At 37.5% G+C, this 19,326-nt stretch overlaps 1 protein-coding gene across 1 annotated transcript; it reads left to right on the top strand.

Moving 5' to 3' along the window:
- The first annotated feature begins 16,360 nt into the window (after positions 1 to 16,360).
- Positions 16,361 to 17,989, top strand: LOC113341181 (mitochondrial fission 1 protein A-like). The gene is made up of 4 exons (XM_026586163.1): positions 16,361 to 16,468; positions 16,778 to 16,916; positions 17,079 to 17,209; positions 17,957 to 17,989. The coding sequence occupies exons 1-4, from the start codon at positions 16,460 to 16,462 to the stop codon at positions 17,975 to 17,977; spliced, it is 300 nt and encodes a 99-aa protein (XP_026441948.1). The 5' UTR covers positions 16,361 to 16,459; the 3' UTR covers positions 17,978 to 17,989.
- The last annotated feature ends 1,337 nt before the right edge of the window (positions 17,990 to 19,326 follow it).

Raw genomic sequence — 19,326 nt, 5'->3', positions numbered from 1 at the left:
GCTAACTAGCATCCCTAAAGCTATGAAGCATTATAAGAACAATAATATGAACTTGAATTATCTTAACATGTGATTAAGGGTTTCATCTAAACCCTAGCATATTAATTTAGAACATGAACTGAAATTAAATTCTAAAATGAACTGAAATTTACAAAACAATTAAAACTAAGAACTAACCCTTGAGGCACTGGCTATTCCAGTCCTCTTGGGTGAAGCACTGGCTAGCCCAGGCATGTCTTCTAACACACACCCACACATCATATTTATAGTTACAAGCTTCAATTAGGGTTCTACACAAGTTTTCCCCAAATCCCCAAAAACAGCAGAAATTAGGGTTACTGATTTACCTAATTTGATGGGATGATTCGTTCCCATGTCTTCGACCCATCCTTCATATGCTCTTCCTTCTCCATCTCATGTTCCAACTGCTCCTCTAGCTCGAGCTATTTTATCAATTTCTCTTCTTTCCTGTCTCTGAAACCCTAGGAGAGAAATTGGTATGATAGCTGGCTAGAAAGAAGGGGAAATAAATGGGGTTTCGTTAGGTAATAGCCATGATGGATTTTGGTGGTGGTTGTGGCAGTTGAGGAAGGTGGTGGTGATGATGGTGGTGCGGCAGGGTATGGTGGTGTTGCAGAGGGTGAGGGAGAAAGAGAAGAAGTCGATGGAAAATGGATTGGGGTGCGTTTGTTTTGGGTATAGGGTATTTGGTACTCGGGTATTGAGCGGGTTTAGCAATTGTTGATGAACAACGAGGATGAGACGTTGGATGCGAATATGATGGATCGATCTAACGGCGAGACAGAAGGAAGCGAGGAGCGACCGTTGGATGCGGAAGTACAACGAAACTGACGGCTCAAGATGGAGTTAGGTGCTGTAGTGTTTGACAGGAGCTTCAGACTTCGATGCACGACGATGAAGCGACCGTAGGATGCATCTGTGGATCCAATCTGACGGCTACGAGCTTAGGCAGGCTTTGGGCTTGGTCTTGGACTTAGGTTAGAGTTTGGGCTTAGACAATTCTGAGCCCACTTCTTCTTTAAGAACAAATTCTTCCTTCCAAGCCCACTTCTAGTTGATCCGGCTCTTGCAAACATCATTCTTCGCTGCCTTTCTGCGGGAGTCTTTGCCGTTTCTTTGCTCTTTTCACTTCGTGAGTTAACCAGGATTTATTTAGTACCTAAAAATGCAAAATTAATTAAGAAAAGTATTTATTCTTGAAAACAATGAAAATACAGAATATGGGATAAAATGGAGAATTAATGCACAAAAGATGAGTTAAATGCCAAAAAAAATATATAGAAATATGCACTTTTTAGCACCCATCAAATACCCCCAAACCTGAATTTTACTTGTCCTCAAGTAAAACAAAACTAAGGAAATCCTACCTATACCACTGTCGCTGGTTTCTCGAATGCATTTAGCGTATGCACTAGGCCTTTTAAACCACTAAGTGTCTCTAGTGGACGAGTGAAGTCTCGTGAAGGTTTGCTTAGAACGTACCTACAAAGTTCTAGGACAAAATATAAGCTCATATTCCATCAAATGTGACATGTGCAAGACAGTTTAAGCTCACAGCAAAATGGAGATGTCAATCTAGCTATCAAAGGCACAATCCTAGCACTGATAACAACTAAAGACACGTGATAAGAGTGTAAAGTGTATCTACACATGTTTCTAGAATGACCTGAAGTTATGACTACTAATCACCAAGAGATAGTTTTTAGGCTAAGAACCGAATTCTAAGCCAAGCTAGCTGTCCGGCTTTACGAGAATTGTGAATGTTCACCCAATGAGTTGGTGATATTTCAGTGTACCCGCGTTATACATCTATGGATGCACCCTCCTTGCTTATTACAAGACTATTTACAACAAAAAGATGACTCTTTACATGACTCTTATTTACATTTATTACTCTCTTTTATTTTTGGAACAAGAGAGAACTATTGTCTTTAACATGACAAAACATGGAATAAATAAATACTTGATTTTTTTTTTTTCCTGATATTTTTTTTTTTTTTGAAGAAATAACTTTGATCTTTACAACATAGTGACACTTTTGATACATGAACAAAAAGAAAAACATAATTACATGACTCTTAGCAAGAGGTGGCCCTTATCGAATGCATCCGGTCAAATTCTATGGTTGCTTTTCTTAACGTATCCTCCAACTTCTATCCCAGCCAACCAAAGAACAAGATAGTCAAGTCTCATTCAGTATTCTAAAGTGATTGGCAATCTAACTTCTTATCAAACACCTTGAAGATCGAGGCTATACATGTATTGGTAGATTGTGCGTGTGCAAGTTTCTTATCACATGTGAATTGTGCTAGAATCAGGGTGCCTAAATATCTAGACTAAGAATCCTTATGTTTACATACATGCACAAGAGTCAACATTTCAAGGTAAATGAGCTCCATTTTTATGATTTTTTATTTTTCAATTTTTTATTTTTTTCAAAAAGGAAGAGTTCAATTTTTCGATTATGGCATATTATCATGGTATCTACTCTATACCCCCAAACCTAAACTAAACATTGTCCTCAATGTTTCAAAAGATGAATAAAATTATAATACAACATACGAATAGGACCATGCTGAGCAGGGAAAAGGGAAAGAGAATACCCGGATGTCGGCGAAAGCAAGATTAGAACTCCGTTATTCAAGGCAAAAATCCAACATATTTCAGTTAAGAGTCACATTGGATTAGCAAAATATGTACAAAATAAACAAAAGATTTAACTAAGAAACTATCTACTAGACTCTATACAAGAAAATTTGGTTTTTAATGGGATTGGACTTTTTGGGAAAATTTTGGTTTTTAAGGGAATGAACAACATTTGGTTTTTATGGGAAAAAGCCTTTTGGTTTTAATGGGAAAAAACTTTTTGGTTTTTAGGGAAAAAGCCCAGCTAATGGGCTTAGAGATCTTTGGCTTTTAGTTTGTTTGAGGCCCAGAACTCAGTTAAACTTGGCCCAGAATCAAGCCCAAATAAAATTTAAACAAGCCCACAAACTGGGTTCGGGGGCCCAGTTGGGTTTTCAAACAGAGTGAGAGTGGTGCAATTGGGTTGTTGGGTTTTGAAGCCCAAAGTTTAGTTAAGTACCAAGCCCAGCTTCTGGTTTAAACAAGCCCACTATTCAGTTAAATTACAAGCCCTCAGAACTAAAACAGAAACACACACTAATTCATACAAGCCCACAAAACTGTTTTGAGTTTAGGCTTACTGTTTTGCTCCTTCCCTCAGCTTGTGCAGCCCAGCTTGGGCCTTGGGCCTTGGTCTAGCAGCAGCAGTAGCAGCAACAGGTGTGCAGCAGCTAGCAGTAATTCCACAGCAGCAACAGCAGCACAACAGCAATTCCACAGCAGCAATAGCAGCACAACAGCAGCTCAACAACAGCAGCCTTTGGTTCTCAGTGCTGCTAGCAACAACTTTTCAGGTACTGTTCAGTTGAAGCATAGCCACACCATGCTTTTCTCTTCTTCTCTTTTGCTTTCTCTTCTTCTCTTCCAGTTCTTAGGCTTGCTGTCCAGTTAAGCAACAACACCATCTACCTGCACACTTAAATGTGTGTGATCTATACACAGAAAAAGGCAGGGAATTGTGTAAGTGGAATGAAGAACTGCATAAAGCAGTGCAGTTCAGGTGAAGAGTGCAGTTGAATATCAAAGTGAGCAAAATTGAAGAACTGCAATGCTGCAGTGGCAAAGTATCCAAATGCACTCAACAATATTGTTACAGTTGCAGAACAGAATGATATCAACTACACTAGCATGCTAGCACAGGGCAAAGATGCAAGAACAATGATGCAAATATGCAATGATGTATGTGGTGCAGCAGATGCAGATGCTGATGCTAAGATGCTAAAAACTACAGATGCAGATGCAGTGAAATGGAATGAAATGCAGATGCAGATGCTAAGATGCAAAAATACAGGACATACATGCAATGATGAAATGGAATGAATGCGGGTGCAGTTGCAACAAAACTAACAAGCTAATGAGCACAGGCTACAGGGCAAAGCTAAAGACAGTTACACTAATATAGCTAAGTTAAGTTACAGCAAAATTTGAAAACAGAAAACAAGAGCAAATTTTTTTTGTTTTGATTTTTGATTTTTTTTTTCTTTTCAACTACACAGCACCAATCCCTGGCAACGGCGCCAAAAACTTGGTGGCTCTCTAAAAGAGTCACAAACTGATACCTGCAAGTGCACAGGGTCTGTTCTAGTGAGTGTACAAGGCAGGGTCGAACCACAGAGACTAGGGTGTGTATTGAAATTCTCCTAAGCTACTCTCTAAGTGCAAGGCAGTGAAGTAAAGAGCCAAAGAAACAAAGTAAAACAGTGGCAGTGATGGAAAGAGTGCATTGAATAAAAGAAGCAAAGAAGATCAAAGTAAACAGTTGTGGTAACACTACTAGGGTCTTGAATCCACCTTCTTAATCCTATGCTAAGGCAATATTTATTCAAATTATGTTCTTGTTCCTTTCCAGAGAAAACTACAAATAATGATTTATCAGTTAATCTTCCTAACTCACCCCTAGCATAGGCTGTCTTCTTACAGCACAACCTATCACATGCTAATTTGGTTCAATTAGCTAACTCTCATTCCTTTCTCAATTAAGCACAGTTCTTATTCTATGGTGGGATCTCAAATGGATAACTTATCAACCAACTTCACTAATTCCCCCCTAGCATAAACTGTCTTCTTACAGTACAGCTTATCACAGGTTCATTTGATCAATGTAGCTAACTAGCATCCCTAAAGCTATGAAGCATTATAAGAACAATAATATGAAATTGAATTATCTTAACATGTGATTAAGGGTTTCATCTAAACCCTAACAGATTAATTTAGAACATGAACTGAAATTAAATTCTAAAATGAACTGAAATTTACAAAACAATTTAAACTAAGAACTAACCCTTGAGGCACTGGCTATTCCAGTCCTCTTGGGTGAAGCACTGGCTAGCCCAGGCATGTCTTCTAACACACACACACCCACACATCATATTTATAGTTACAAGCTTCAATTAGGGTTCTACACAAGTTTTCCCCAAATCCCCAAAACAGCAGAAATTAGGGTTACTGATTTACCTAATTTGATGGGATGATTCGTTCCCATGTCTTCGACCCATCCTTCCTATGCTCTTCCTTCTCCATCTCCTGTTCCAACTGCTCCTCTAGCTCGAGATATTTTATCAATTTCTCTTCTTTCCTGTCTCTGAAACCCTAGGAGATAAATTGGTATGATAGCCGGCTAGAAAGAAGGGGAAATAGATGGGGTTTCGTTAGGTAATAGCCATGATGGCTTTTGGTGGTGGTTGTGGCAGTTGAGGAAGGTGGTGGTGATGATGGTGGTGCGACAGGGTATGGTGGTGTTGCAGAGGGTGAGGGAGAAAGAGAAGAAGTCGATGGAAAATGGATTGGGGTGCGTTTGTTTTGGGTATAGGGTATTTGGTACTCGGGTGTTGAGCGTGTTTAGCAATTGTTGATGAACAGCGAGGATGAGACGTTGGATGCGAAGATGATGGATCGATCTAACGGCGAGACAGAAGGAAGCGAGGAGCGACCGTTGGATGCGGAATTACAACGAAACTGACGGCTCAAGATGGAGTTAGGTGCTGTAGTGTTTGACAGGAGCTTCAGACTTCGATGCACGACGATGAAGCGACCGTAGGATGCATCTGTGGATCCAATCTGACGGCTACGAGCTTAGACAGGCTTTGGGCTTGGTCTTGGACTTAGGTTAGAATTTGGGCTTAGACAATTCTGAGCCCACTTTTTCTTTAAGAACAAATTCTTCCTTCCAAGCCCACTTCTAGTTGATCCGGCTCTTGCAAACATCATTCTTCGCTGCCTTTCTGCGGGAGTCTTTGCCGTTTCTTTGCTCTTTTCACTTCGTGAGTTAACCAGGCTTTATTTAATACCTAAAAATGAAAAATTAATTAAGAAAAGTATTTATTCTTGAAAACAATGAAAATACAGAATATGGGATAAAATGGAGAATTAATGCACAAAAGATGAGTTAAATGCCAAGAAAAATATATAGAAATATGCACTTTTTAGCACTCATCAATCGGCAGGTTAGAGGTGAATCAGTAGGTTCAACTGAAACACTACCTACCGATTATTGTGTAGATACTTCCGCCAATAATCCTTATTATAATTGGTAGCTTATCCAACTTGTAAAACTTCTGATTATTAAGAGCCCCATATTCAACGTTGGCCAAATTCCATAGGTTTTGAGGGGTGCAGAGCCATCCATAACCACTTGGATTGAGCTGTTGGGTAGCCATAATCGGAAGCCATATAGGTTACAAACCTTACCGATTATAAGTTGCACCAAAATGAGTATTTTCTAAAATCCTTCACGTAATGAATTTTGAAATCTGCAATAATCGGTAAGGTATACAACTAAACAACCTACCGATTATAACGAGCCTCAGATCCAACCTTTGTCATATTTCATAGTTTTTGAGTGTAAACAACCAGCCATAACCACTTGGTTCGTGTTTTAGATGCAACATTAATAGGGAGTTAAATATATTACCAAACCATCCGATTATAAGTTGCCCCAAAATGAGTTTTTTCTAAAATCCTTCACGCAAGGGAATTTGAAATCTATCATTATCGGTAGGGTATCCAACATAACAACCTACCGATTATAAGAAGCCCCAAATCAAACCCTTGCCAAATTCCATAGTTTTTGAGTATACAGAGTCAGGCATAACCATGTGGTTCATGATTTGGATGAAGCCATAATCGTAAGGCAAATAGGTTTCACAACCTACCAATTATAAGTTGCCCCAAATTCATATTTTGAAAGCTACCATAATCAGTAGATATTCCAACTAAAATACCTACCGATTATTGGTTTATCCACATTCAACCTTCGTCAAATTAGTCGTTGCAGTTTAAACCAAATTTCAAAAATAGTCGTTGGAGTTTTTGGGAAAAAGAAAAAGAGTCGTTGGACCCCAAACATATATAAAGAAACTCATCTCTACAATCCCAATTGCACCAAACTCTTTCCTCTCTTCAGTTCTAATTTTGAAAACAAAAAACATGGATATTGCTTTTGCCGAAGAATAAGATTATGCTATTTATAGAGCGTGGTTTGTGGTAACTGCTCATGATCGTGTTCACAAGCTCCACAAACGGGAATCCAAAGAGAAGTTATGGAACCGTATTTTAATGGTATTTGAGGCGTTAGATGGTAATCGTATTCAAAGATCATCCAATGACATTAAGATGAGAAAGAAGGCGATCAACAAGGAGATTGACAAACTTGAAGATGAGGAACGATTTGTTAGGGACGCTTTTTCTTGGTGGACATATGAAAAACGAGTAAGTATCTGTATAACTCCGATTCATATTAACATAAGTTAGTACTAACTTGTTACTCATTCGTAATGTCAGATAAATCTTGTTGATCGTTGGTATATGGACCTCTACGGGAAACGAATTGAACATGGAAGATGTTACAAAATCAAGAGGGACAATTTCTATGGTCACTGGACGTTATGATATTTTTAAATACTTTTATGGTCAATTAGGAGTATGGATTTAGGTGCTTTTAATGTGATTGTGACGTTAAGGTCTTTTGAACTTTATGTAATGCAAGAAGCATATTAATATAACAAACTCCCGATTATAAGCAATCGAAAACGTATTTAGTTAAACAAGCTACCGATTCTAATATTCGGGTATATTATTAGTCAATTTTCTTTCCGATTATGTTGTTGTTTGGTTCCAGGAAACTGAGCTTTTTCACATAGAATAATCGGTAGGAAAATATACACCAAACCTACCGATTATATCAATGGTAAACCAAGGAGTGATTTTCTTTCCGATTATGTTGTTGCTTGGTTCCAGGGAACAAAGTTTTTTCACATAGAATAATCGGTGGAATAATATAAACAACAACTACCGATTATCATAATAGTAAACCAATGAGTGATTTTGTTTCCGATTATGGTATTGTTTGGTTCCATGAAACCAAGTTTTCTCACATAGAATAATCAGAAGGGTAATAAACATTAAACCTACCGATTATTATAATTCGAAAGTCATGATGCACATTTACCTTCCGATTGTGGTGTTGTTTGGATACAGAAAACAAAGTTTTCTTTACACATAATAATCAGAAGAAAAAGTATATTAGAAATCTTCTGATTCTGACGAAATATTTTGCAAATTCCCCGGAATCGGTAGGTTAATAATATATAAAGCTCCCGATTCTGACCAAAAAATGCAAAATCCCCAGAATCAGAAGGTTCAAATATAAACTTAGCTTCCGATTGTGTTCCAAAATTCAAAAGTTTCATGTCTCTTCATGTGATTCGCTTGCGAGTCATCGTTAAATGCATAAACATAACAACATAACCATTCATAATCCATAAACATAACGTAACAACTAATAATCCGATACAAACTTTGAAAACGACGTAATCCGACATAAACAAAGTTATCCATAAAGTTAACGAAAACATTGAGAGTTTACAACATCGAAAGTTTACTTGTTCCTTTTTTCTTGGATTTTGCAACCTTTACCACCTCTACGACGTGGACCAACATCGTCATTGGTTTCATCGACTCGAGTGCTCGATGATGCCCAAGGTCTTTTTTTCACAATCTTATTAGGTTGGTTGCCATTTTCCCCAAACTGAGATGCATAATCTTCATTGCCAATGTTATCAATCAACTATTGGTGCTTTTTTATCTTCTCAAGTGGCACAGGCTCTCCGAATTTTATGCAATTAGTGCACCATTTGGACAAACTCTTGAACCTGCTCATCTGTTTTAAAACTTAGCATACCATCAAACATTTATTACTCTATTTTGACACATAATATTAAACTAAACTAAGAAAACAATACGTACCAATCTTTCATAACCCCCAAGTTTCTATTTGAGGATACTCTTGTCCGAAGCTGGCTTTGGTTTAAGATCACGGATTACACGAATGTGAGAAACATTCCGGTACCATTCCATATAGTTGGGAGAATTTTCAAAACCTCGGTTGGCTGGCCTTCCTTGGTTGACCAAGTAATGCGCCCTTCTATCCCAATGGAATTTACAGGATGGATAATTCCAACCCTCGACGCCTTTCTCAACTCTTCCATCAACCACGCATGGCATGTCGTACCCCAAGAGTATTCATGCACTTTATTGAGAGGATCCAGAAGTTGTAAAAGGTAGGCGTCGACCCGATTTCCACCGGTATTGGGGAAAACGACACATCCCAATACACATAGGAGATATGCGGTGGTCGCGTGGTTGACTTGCACATCGGTTAAGGTTTCTTTCTCTTCTTTTTCCTTGCTGCCCTTGAACATATCCATCAGAGTACTAATGTTGAACTGTCTAGTTCTATACTTCATGCATATATTGAACTCAGTTGTTGGTGTTTCTTCATCCCAACCCAAAAACTTTTAAATTAGAGCATAAAGTTTGCTCCATTCCAAATGCTTTATGAACTCAGCCCTAACACCTTTGCCGTGGACAAGGAGTTTAAGAATCTACACAATATCATCTGGGGTAATCGTCTTCTCCCCAAACGGCATATGGAAGGTGTCTGTCTTACCCGGTCGTGTTCCAAGATTGAGTTCTCCGCAGCATCAGCAAACCCTGAATTTGCAATAATGGTCTTGAACCTTTCACATTCATCCTTCAGAGGCCAATCTAGCATTTTAGTTGGTGCGGCGGTCGGTTTGAGTAAACGAACCGCATCGGAATGATACTATTAAACACATGACAAGTTAAAAAATAAAATTAGAATAACCTAAAACTATAACCGTTAAAAGTATTACGAAGAAAAACATAATAGGTTAATAAAAATGTATACGATAATTACCTCGGTTTCATATATTTCTTTGGCCCAAGAGTTTTTGTATCCAAATAAAAATTCTCCTCCATCCTCCGGAAGCCTAAGGATTATACCTTCTGGAATATCCTTCACCTTCAGTTCATCTGGGACAAGGTGTTGCGCTTTCTTTCGAAGAGGATTTTTCTTTTCGGCTTCTCCTTCTTCTTGAGCACCACTAGGTTGTCCTACTTCTTCGGGTGCTTGTATTTCAATTTCTGGTTGTGATGCTGGAGCACTTGGTTGAACACTTTCTTGATATGGTTGTGATTGAGAGGCACTTGGATGAACACCTTCTTGAACTGGTTGTGATTGAGAGACACTTGGTTGAACACCTTCTTGAACCGGTTTTGACTGAGGGGCACTAGGTTGAACAACTTCTTGATTTTCTTGTTGAGTTCCATGTAGAGCACTTGAAGCAGCTTTAGCAGTCCTAGATCTCCTAGCACTAGCTGTCAAGTTCATACACATTTTCTTCCTTGCACTGGCTAAGACAATTGCATCTTAATGTTTTTTACCTCGCATATCCCTAAACAACAATAGAAAGTGTAACAGGTTAGTAAACTCTATAATCGATAGTTAATGTAAAACCAACCTTTCTGAATATATATTCGGTTGGTTGAGTAAACCACTAGCCTCCGATTGTGCAGAATCAGAAGTCCCAGTTCACCAAAAACCTACCGAATACGAATAATCGGAAACAAAAGAATTTTTTGGTGTTCGAATATGTTTATCTACACAAAATAATTGAAAACTAATAAAAAATATACCCTTCTGAATGCATCACAATCGGAAGCCTCACAAAACTAATGTCTACCGAATATGCATCACTTTGTGTCCAGAAACTACTAATATGGTTGAGCCTAAACAATCAGAAGCAAATTACACAACATATCAACTGATTACTGAATCCCTAATACTTGTTCTTCCATAGTATATTCGGAAGTCAAAAACACAATTAGATTTCGATTATGATCGATTTACGCCTCAGTAATGAAAAATGTTCAACAATCGGTAGGCAACCTAAATATTTAGCACCCGAATATGACGAATGTTCTTGTGAAATGAAGAAATCAACAACAATCGTAAGTTTAAAACAATTACTAATCTACCGAATATGGGTAATAACCGAAAAACCCTAAAAAAAATCATGGACTCGACGAATTGAACCAATATAAACCAAATTAATGGTCGAATATTACCTAATTGGCGCCATTTCAAGTTGCTGGAGAGTTTGGCTTTCAATTTCGCCTATATTAGGGGTCGCATCTTCTTCGTGTTCTCGGTGTTCTTCGGATTCACGAGTTAAAACTTCTTTATTACGAGCATGTAATCCAATTTTTGGATCCTTACCGCGATAAATGTTGTTGGTTTTAGCTTTCTGATTATCCTTTTCTTTCATCTTTATAGAGAATAATCGAAGATGATTCAATTCGACGATTAACGATGTATATCGCGGAGAGCGGGAGAGTTTTCCTCTATGCAATCAGAAGGAAAAAGGAGAAGAGGAGTTGAAGTTGAAAAGAAAATGAAATGAAATGAATTTAGGTTGATTTTGGTTTTATCTGTCAAACGGTTAATAATTGGTAGGCAATACCACATCATAAACTACCGATTGTTGAGTAACCAAAATCGGTAGGGTTTGTTACTTAAATACCTACCGATTATATGAAGCCCCAAATCGAACCTCTGCCAAATTCCATAGGTTTCAAGGGTACAGAGCCGACCATAACCATTTGGTTGGTGTTTTGGATGTAGTCATAATCGGAATGCATATGGATTACAGAAGCTTCCGATTATAGGTTTCCCCAAAAGAAGTTTTTCTAAAATCCTTCATTTAATGAATTTGAAATCTACCATAATCGGGAGGGATTGTTAATTGTAGCTTGTCGATTATGTGAAGCCCCAAATCGTTAGCTTAGACAGTTTTAAATTCGTCTAATTATATAGGAGCCCAAAATTTCCCCACTACAAAATTCTAAAGATTTCTAATTTCTATACTTTAACAATCAGTAGCTTATTAAGTGATATTACCTACCGATTGTTATAGAATCTAGATACGAGTTAGGCACAAAAACGAACTTAATCGGTAGTATAAATCACGCTAGTAAGCTTCTGTTTGCGTTATATCAATCGGGCACAAAATAGCTTCCGACTATGGAAGGGCATTAAGGTATTCTCTGCGTTTTTGGACATCTCTTAACGTTGTGGATTGGTTGGGAATAAAAAATTTGCCCCTAATTCTTTTGAGGTCCCCTAAAAATGGCAGATTATTAAACACACACACACAAAAAAGCAAGATTGCTAAAGGGGGATGCCAAAACTTCCAGGGATACCATTCTAAGATAAAATGATCCTGACCGCTGGATCATTCAACAGTATCACCTGCTAATACTGGCATCTTTTTTTTAGCAATCATGCGAAAATAAAAAAAGGTTATTGGAATGGCTCTCGAAGGAAATGTATCCCATTTTTATTGACATGGTTATAATGATATAATCTTGACATTTTAGCACCATTTTTTCTACCAAGCCCAACCGACAATGAATTTGATGTTAATTTTTTAATGTCATGTTCTTCTCAAAAGCCTCTACACTCCACCAAAAATGGGAGCAATCCAAGATGTATAAGACCATCATATACCATTTTAAATATCAATCCTTGAAGATTAAAGATTAAAATTAAAATTTGTGGATGGTGAAGTTTCGTGTTTCAGAAAAATTTCATTTTTGATAGGAATGTAGATATTTATAAGAGGAACATATCATCAGAATCTTAGCTTCAAATTCATTTCCGATAGGGTTTGGTAGAGATTTATAAAATTATGTCATTATAACAATCTTATTGGATCCTTTCCCTTTCATATTTACATGAGATTTACCAGCTAGCTTAGCTAATGCATCCCGCTTGCCTATCATATTTTCCATTTATATACACACATTTATAATCTTGGATTATACAAGTGAGGAAATGCTGATTTTATAATTGTTTATAATGAGAAATTTTGTCCTGTGCAATGCATAATGAACTTCATTAATAGCCTGAAGTAGAGAGAGATTCTCTCAAGCATAGATAACTTTCTCCAACTAGATAAAGTTAGACCACTTATTGGCTGAAAGCACGGACTGAGCTTCAGCATATACTAACGAGTCTGCATAAGTTATTCAGCATCTAGCTGCCCCCGAAAACTCTGTTGGCTTCGCTGCCTACAAGATTGGAACTGTTAGTTCTGGAAGCATCAACGAACATAAAATCATATTTTGTATGTCTCATAAGCAAATCATATTCTCCGAAAACTTCGAGGACTATTAAGTTCCCAATATACTAGTTTGACTTTGGCTTAATACCGAAAAACACATTGCTGACTCATTTTCATGCCACACATAAACTAGTAGACCATCTCCTAAAGGGCATCCGATTTCTATTTTGGAGATGTTTCGGGACAAAACTCTTCCTTTAATCTACTGATATACTCCCTATAATTTAAGAAAAAAGATATTATAGCTTTTTCAATCTTGATCAAAGTCATATATGTTAGAATTGTCGATGTTTAGTAAGGTTCCAGAATTTTTCTAGAATCATCTAGGTTTTTTCTTATTTTGGAATAGTCAGAGGTTTCATATTTTAGTTAAACTCAAGGTTTCCTTTCTTAGCTATGTTTAGGTTTCCTAGTATAACTCATATACTTGGAAGACAAGTTTGTAACCTATATAAATAGGTGTACAAGTGTTAGGGAAAACACACACACCACAGAATTTAGAGGAGTTCTCACAATTAGAGAATTTTAGGGTTTAGAACGTTTGTTCATAGAGAATTAGTTTGGTGTTTGTGAACAAGAACCTGCTGCTTATAGTTGTGGTTTAATTCTATGTAATTTGTTATAATAAGAGTTGATCGTAGCCGTCTGTGGATGTAGGCATCTTTCCGCACCACGTTAAATCTTGTGTCTTTCTTTGTTTCGTTTAGTGCATCTTATTTCTATTTTCTTTAGTTCTACATTGATCGAAAGAACTTTTGGTGTCTTGTGAGGTTAATCATAAGGCATTAATCCTAACAAGTGTGCGGTGAGCGTGGAGAGGATCATAGTTAGAAGTGAAGATGTTTAGTTCTACATCAAGTGGATTTTCGAAGGTGCATGGATTTGATATTATCAAGTTCAATGGGAAGAATAATTTCACATCATGGAAAACTGATGTAAAAGATATTCTTGTTAGTATGAAACAAATCAAAGCTATCAAGGCGAAGCCAGCAACGTTACCAAAGGATTGGACTGATGAGAAGTGGGCTGACCTTGATTTGGAGGCGTGTTCAACTATTCGTTTATGTTTGTCAAGGGAGATCACTCATAACTTTTCGAGTGAAACCTCTGCAAAGACGTTGTGGGAGAAGTTAGAGAAGCTTTACTTATAAAAGGATTTGATTTCAGAACTTTACCTGAAACGTAGACTCCATGCCTTTAGGATGTCTCCAGGTAAGTCTATGATTGATCATATTAATGAGTTTAATAAGATCTGTTCAGATTTGTCCAATATCAATGTCACTATCTCTGATACGGACAAATACATGATACTATTATGTTCTTTGCCCCTCATATGATTCTTTCGTTGACTATTTGTTGAATGGGAAAACCGATGAAGACGATGATGATGAAGAGAAGTTGGTTTTCGATGATGTGGTCTCTGCTTTACAATCTAAGGCATTAAGGAAGCAAGAGTTCAGCGATGAAGCACAAGTCGAGGGCTTGTTTGTTGATAGAGGAAAGAATGGTAATGGTAATAGGAAGTCAAAGCCAAAGAATCGTTCCAAAAAGAGCGATATTGAGTGTTACTATTGTCGGAAAACTGGTCATATTAGGGCTGATTGTCTCAAGCTTAAGGCAAGAGATGAGAAACGTGAGAAATCAGATTCGAAGAATGTTGTTGCTTCGGTTGCTGAAGGAAGTGAAGTTTTAGAAATCCCAATGTGTGGTTTTGATGAAGAAGTGTTAACCGTTACATCAAAGAGTTGTCTCAATGATGGTTGGATGCTTGATTCCGGTGCTTCGTATCATATGTGTCCTTCAAAGGATTGTTTCACTACTTATAGAGAAGTGAATGGTGGTACTGTTATGATGGGCAATTCTAATGCCTGCAAAACAGTTGGAGTTGGTACGGTACAGGTTCGTTCACATGGTGTTATCACAACACTTTCAGAGGTTAGACATGTTCCAGATTTGAGGAAGAGTTTGATTTCGTTAGGAGTACTTGAGTTACTTGGATACAAGTATGTTGCTGAATATGGATTCTTGAAGGTATCCTATAATGATAGTTTGAAGATAACTGGTGAAAGACATGGTAATTTATATTTTCTACAAGGAGATATAGTTTGTGGCGGAGCTATGGTTTCTTAATCAATTGATGAGAAACAGGTGGACTGAACACGTTTATGACATATGCGTCTTGGGAATATGAGTGAGAAAGGTATGTCGGTGTTGAGTAGTAAAGGCTTGCTTGGAGGTGAGAAGACTTGCAAGCATTATTTATGTGAGCATTGCATCTTTGGGAAGCAATGTAGGAGCAGTTTTGGTACCGCTGTACATCACACACAGGGTATGTTAGATTACATCCATTCGGATGTTTGGGGTCCCTCTCGTACGGTTTCTAAGGGAGGTGCTAGGTGGTTTGTGACCTTCATCGATGACTTTTCGAGGAGAGTTTGGCTTTACTCCATGAAGCATAAGAATGAAGTCACCGAGGTGTTTAAGAAGTGGAAGACCATGGTACAGAAACAACTTGGTCGTGTGATTAAGAAGATACGTTCCGATAATGGCGGTGAATATATCGAAGACCCACTAAAGAAGTTTTGTGAGGAACAAGGTATCGTTAGGCACTTCACAGTTAAGGGTACACCACAACAAAATGGAGTAGCGGAGGGAATGAATCGAGCGTTACTTTAGGAAGGTTCCAGAATTTTCTAGAATCATCTAGGTGTTTCCTTATTTTGGTATAGCTAGAGGTTTCCTATTTTAGTTAAACTCAAGGTTTCCTTTCTTAGCTATGTTTAGGTTTCCTAGTATAACTCGTATACTTGGAAGACAAGTTTGTAACCCATATAAATAGGTGTGTACAAGTGTTAGGGAAAACACACACAACACATAATTTAGAGGAGTTCTCACAATTAGAGAATTTTAGGGTTTAGAACATTTGTTCATAGAGAATTAGTTTGGTGTTTGTGAACAGCAACCTGCTGCTCATAGTTGTGGTTTAATTCTATGTAATTTGTTATAATAACAGTTGATCGTAGCCGTCTGTGGACGTAGGCATCTTTCCGAACCACGTTAAATCTTGTATCTTTCTTTGTTTCGTTTAGTGCATCTTATTTCTATTTTCTTTAGTTCTACATTGATCCAAAGAACTTTTAGTGTCTTGTGAGGTTAATCATAAGGCATTAATCCTAACAAGTGGTGCGGTGAGCGTGGAGAGGATCATAGTTAGAAGTGAAGATGTTTAGTTCTACATCAAGTGGATTTTCGAAGGAGTGGTCGGAAGGTTCGCCGGCACGGTTCTGGCGGTTTTGACAAGGGAAGATAAGTTCCCATTATATGATGTTATGATTTATGTAAGTCGTTCTCTCTTCAAAGTTGCGATTATCACTGACTTAGGGTTCATCACCATGTAATCTTTCGTATTCGTCACTTTCATAGTAACATGCATGCTAAGTGTTTGTATTGGAAACAGCGGTAGTATTTTTCCGAAGTGAGTTGAATTTTTCCCAATACACTAGTAAGTGAGATGATTTGGGAATTTTACAGCGGATGACACACCTCGACTTTCAATTGCAAATGTTAATCTATTGTAGGAGTCTGAATTATCAATTGCAAATGTGTAATTAGTTGATGTATTCCAACCTTTCTTAGTGCATTTACAGGATTATAAAGAAGATCTCAAGAACTACCCAGAGGAGACTCCAAGGGATGTTATGAATGGTTGCATCCTGAAGTTGTGCCGGGCTCTTGTGCACTCAACAGATAAAGGAAATATCAAGGAAGGAATACAAAAGCTTGAAGGTGAAATGAGAAAATTTCAGTTATAAACAGTTCTAACATTTTCTGTCGATGTTGAATAACTGTACTTTGTATGCTAAATCAAGCAAATTGAAATAGTTTTCTCGCTCTCGGCTGGATTTTAGTGCTCACTACCTAGTTAAAACTGGTAATTTGTTTTTGTAGGCGGTCTTAGGGGTGTACTGGGTGAACTTAGCCCAGTTCAAAAGAGAGAGATGCTTTATCTTCTCGCAGTTGGACATTACAGAGATGGTGACTATGCAAGTAGCTTATCTTACTTGAACCAATGTTTGGAGGTTTGATCTCATCTCCCGCATCTTTATGTTAACCATAAGGAGTTATGTGGACTAAAAACAACCATCCACCAGTAAATATTTTTTTCTCTTTTAATCTCTAATGCTTACCTCTAAGTTAGAAGGTGGAGTGATGTAGGATCACAGATAGCTATCTTTTCTTTATTTGTTTTGAGTTATTAAATTGTTAATATGTCACGTCTCTATCATGCGGCTTTCTTATTGATTAAACTCTTTTATAGGTAGTTTTTATTAATCTTCTTTCATAGTTGTCTTTCTGCAAAGGAACTCTTCTTTATTCTACGTTCTGTGTGAATCAGAATCTGGTTTTCATCTTACCTATTACTGCGCCATGATGGAGGAATATGTTTCGTCCTCCTTCGACAACATTGTCCAGTGGCACAACATTGCGTGTTATCCTGCACATTTCTGTGATGTGTTAAGAGGTTGACCCCAACCATACTATGTATGTCAAAGACAACATCTATCTTAAAAATTTAAGTTATACAGTTTCTCTTGCTAGAGCTGATATTTATGCAGCCTATATTCACCTCTAGTTGCAGTAAAATTTCTTCCGAATTGATCTTTCATGGCACGTTGATCTTCCGAAGAGCATCTTAGTTTATCTTTAATCTTGAGCCTTTTTCTTTTTGTATGTTAATTTTGTGACTTGGCATGCCAATGTGTTTACCGTACATGAGTGTGCATAAACGACGGATTAATAAGAGTACGATTGATTTGGATTTGTAGATTGCACCCCACTTCAACTAAGCATTGACCCTGAAGAAAAAATTTGGATCGGTTCTCTGGTTTCTCATTCGGGGAGAGCACCAATATTATCGTGATATCTCTGATCAAAAAAAAAAAAAAAAATGTTATCGTGATATGATTCTTGTAAGTTTTTTTGTCGTTTAAGTTATTGTTATTTCAGAGTTTTAAGGCTCATTTCCTGATTCAAGGTTTCTCTCTATCTGATCTTTCTTTTTTATGCTTATATTCACATTTGCTATTTATTACTGTACTGGAAAATGGCGTTTTACCTAACCTCAACACATCAAAAATAATAACTACCAAGATTTTTTGTTTGGTTTAGCCAAAGTGTTCTGAGACCTGCAATGAATTATCAAGGATCATAAATTATGTCTATGAGAATGCTTTTGTAGTCTACTTCTCGGCAATCCAATTTTGTGGTGACAGTATCCTGTGTTGCTTAGTCAGCTTTTTTAACCCTTTTGCTGGCTAAGAGGTTGATAACTTTTAGTTGAGGGTCATATCTGTTGGTTTAAATTGTTCACTCTGTAACAATCGTTTGCTCTACAACCATCTGTTTTCAGTGCTGTATGTAGGTTTTTGAAGGATAATCACTTTCTTGGATTGAACTTGTAATATATCTCGTTTATGCCGAGGTGTTACACTCATAATTGGTCATAAAGCTGCCTATACACAACTATTCTGGTGATTGTTTCTGGTGACTCTTTTACCACATTGTTTTATGTGGTTTTGTTCTTTCTTACAAGATGAGTTTAGACTGGATATTGATTCCACCTCTGACCTTGCGAAGTTTCTCCTACTTATAACTTGTCTTTTTACTGACATGTTTCTTTTTTACACGGGCCTTGAAGTAGATAGGCAAAACATATTCTATGGTACAAGGTGGTTTAACTGTCAAGCTGATCAAGTCGACGCTGGTCCAAGTTTGTTTGTTGGATTCTAATTTTCCTATGCATACACAGGATTGTGAGAGAGATATCGCAGAGGCTGGAGATGATGCATCAGATGAGGTTAAGAATGAAAACATCATCAAGTTGTCCTGGGCTCTTGTTCACACAAGACAACCAGAAGATGTCCAGCGAGGAATAACTTTGCTCGAAGGCAAGTTAGAATATTTCAGTTAAAAGCAGTTTCTACACTTTCTGAAATGTGAGAGTTATATATTTGTCTTGTGCTTAACACCCTGTTAAAGCTGAAACATTTTTTTTGTAGCCCCTTTTGAGAAAGGTGGACTGAGCCAACTTGAGAAAGGTGGACCGAACAAACTTCAGTTCAGAGATATGCTATATATTCGCTCACTTGGGCATTACATAAGTCGTGACTTCATTAAGAGCTTCAGCGGCGTGTGT

This window comes from Papaver somniferum, unplaced genomic scaffold, assembly GCF_003573695.1.
Source record: "Papaver somniferum cultivar HN1 unplaced genomic scaffold, ASM357369v1 unplaced-scaffold_25, whole genome shotgun sequence".
In the NCBI taxonomy this organism is placed as follows: domain Eukaryota; kingdom Viridiplantae; phylum Streptophyta; class Magnoliopsida; order Ranunculales; family Papaveraceae; genus Papaver; species Papaver somniferum.
This window is presented reverse-complemented; position numbering and strand designations above follow the sequence as displayed.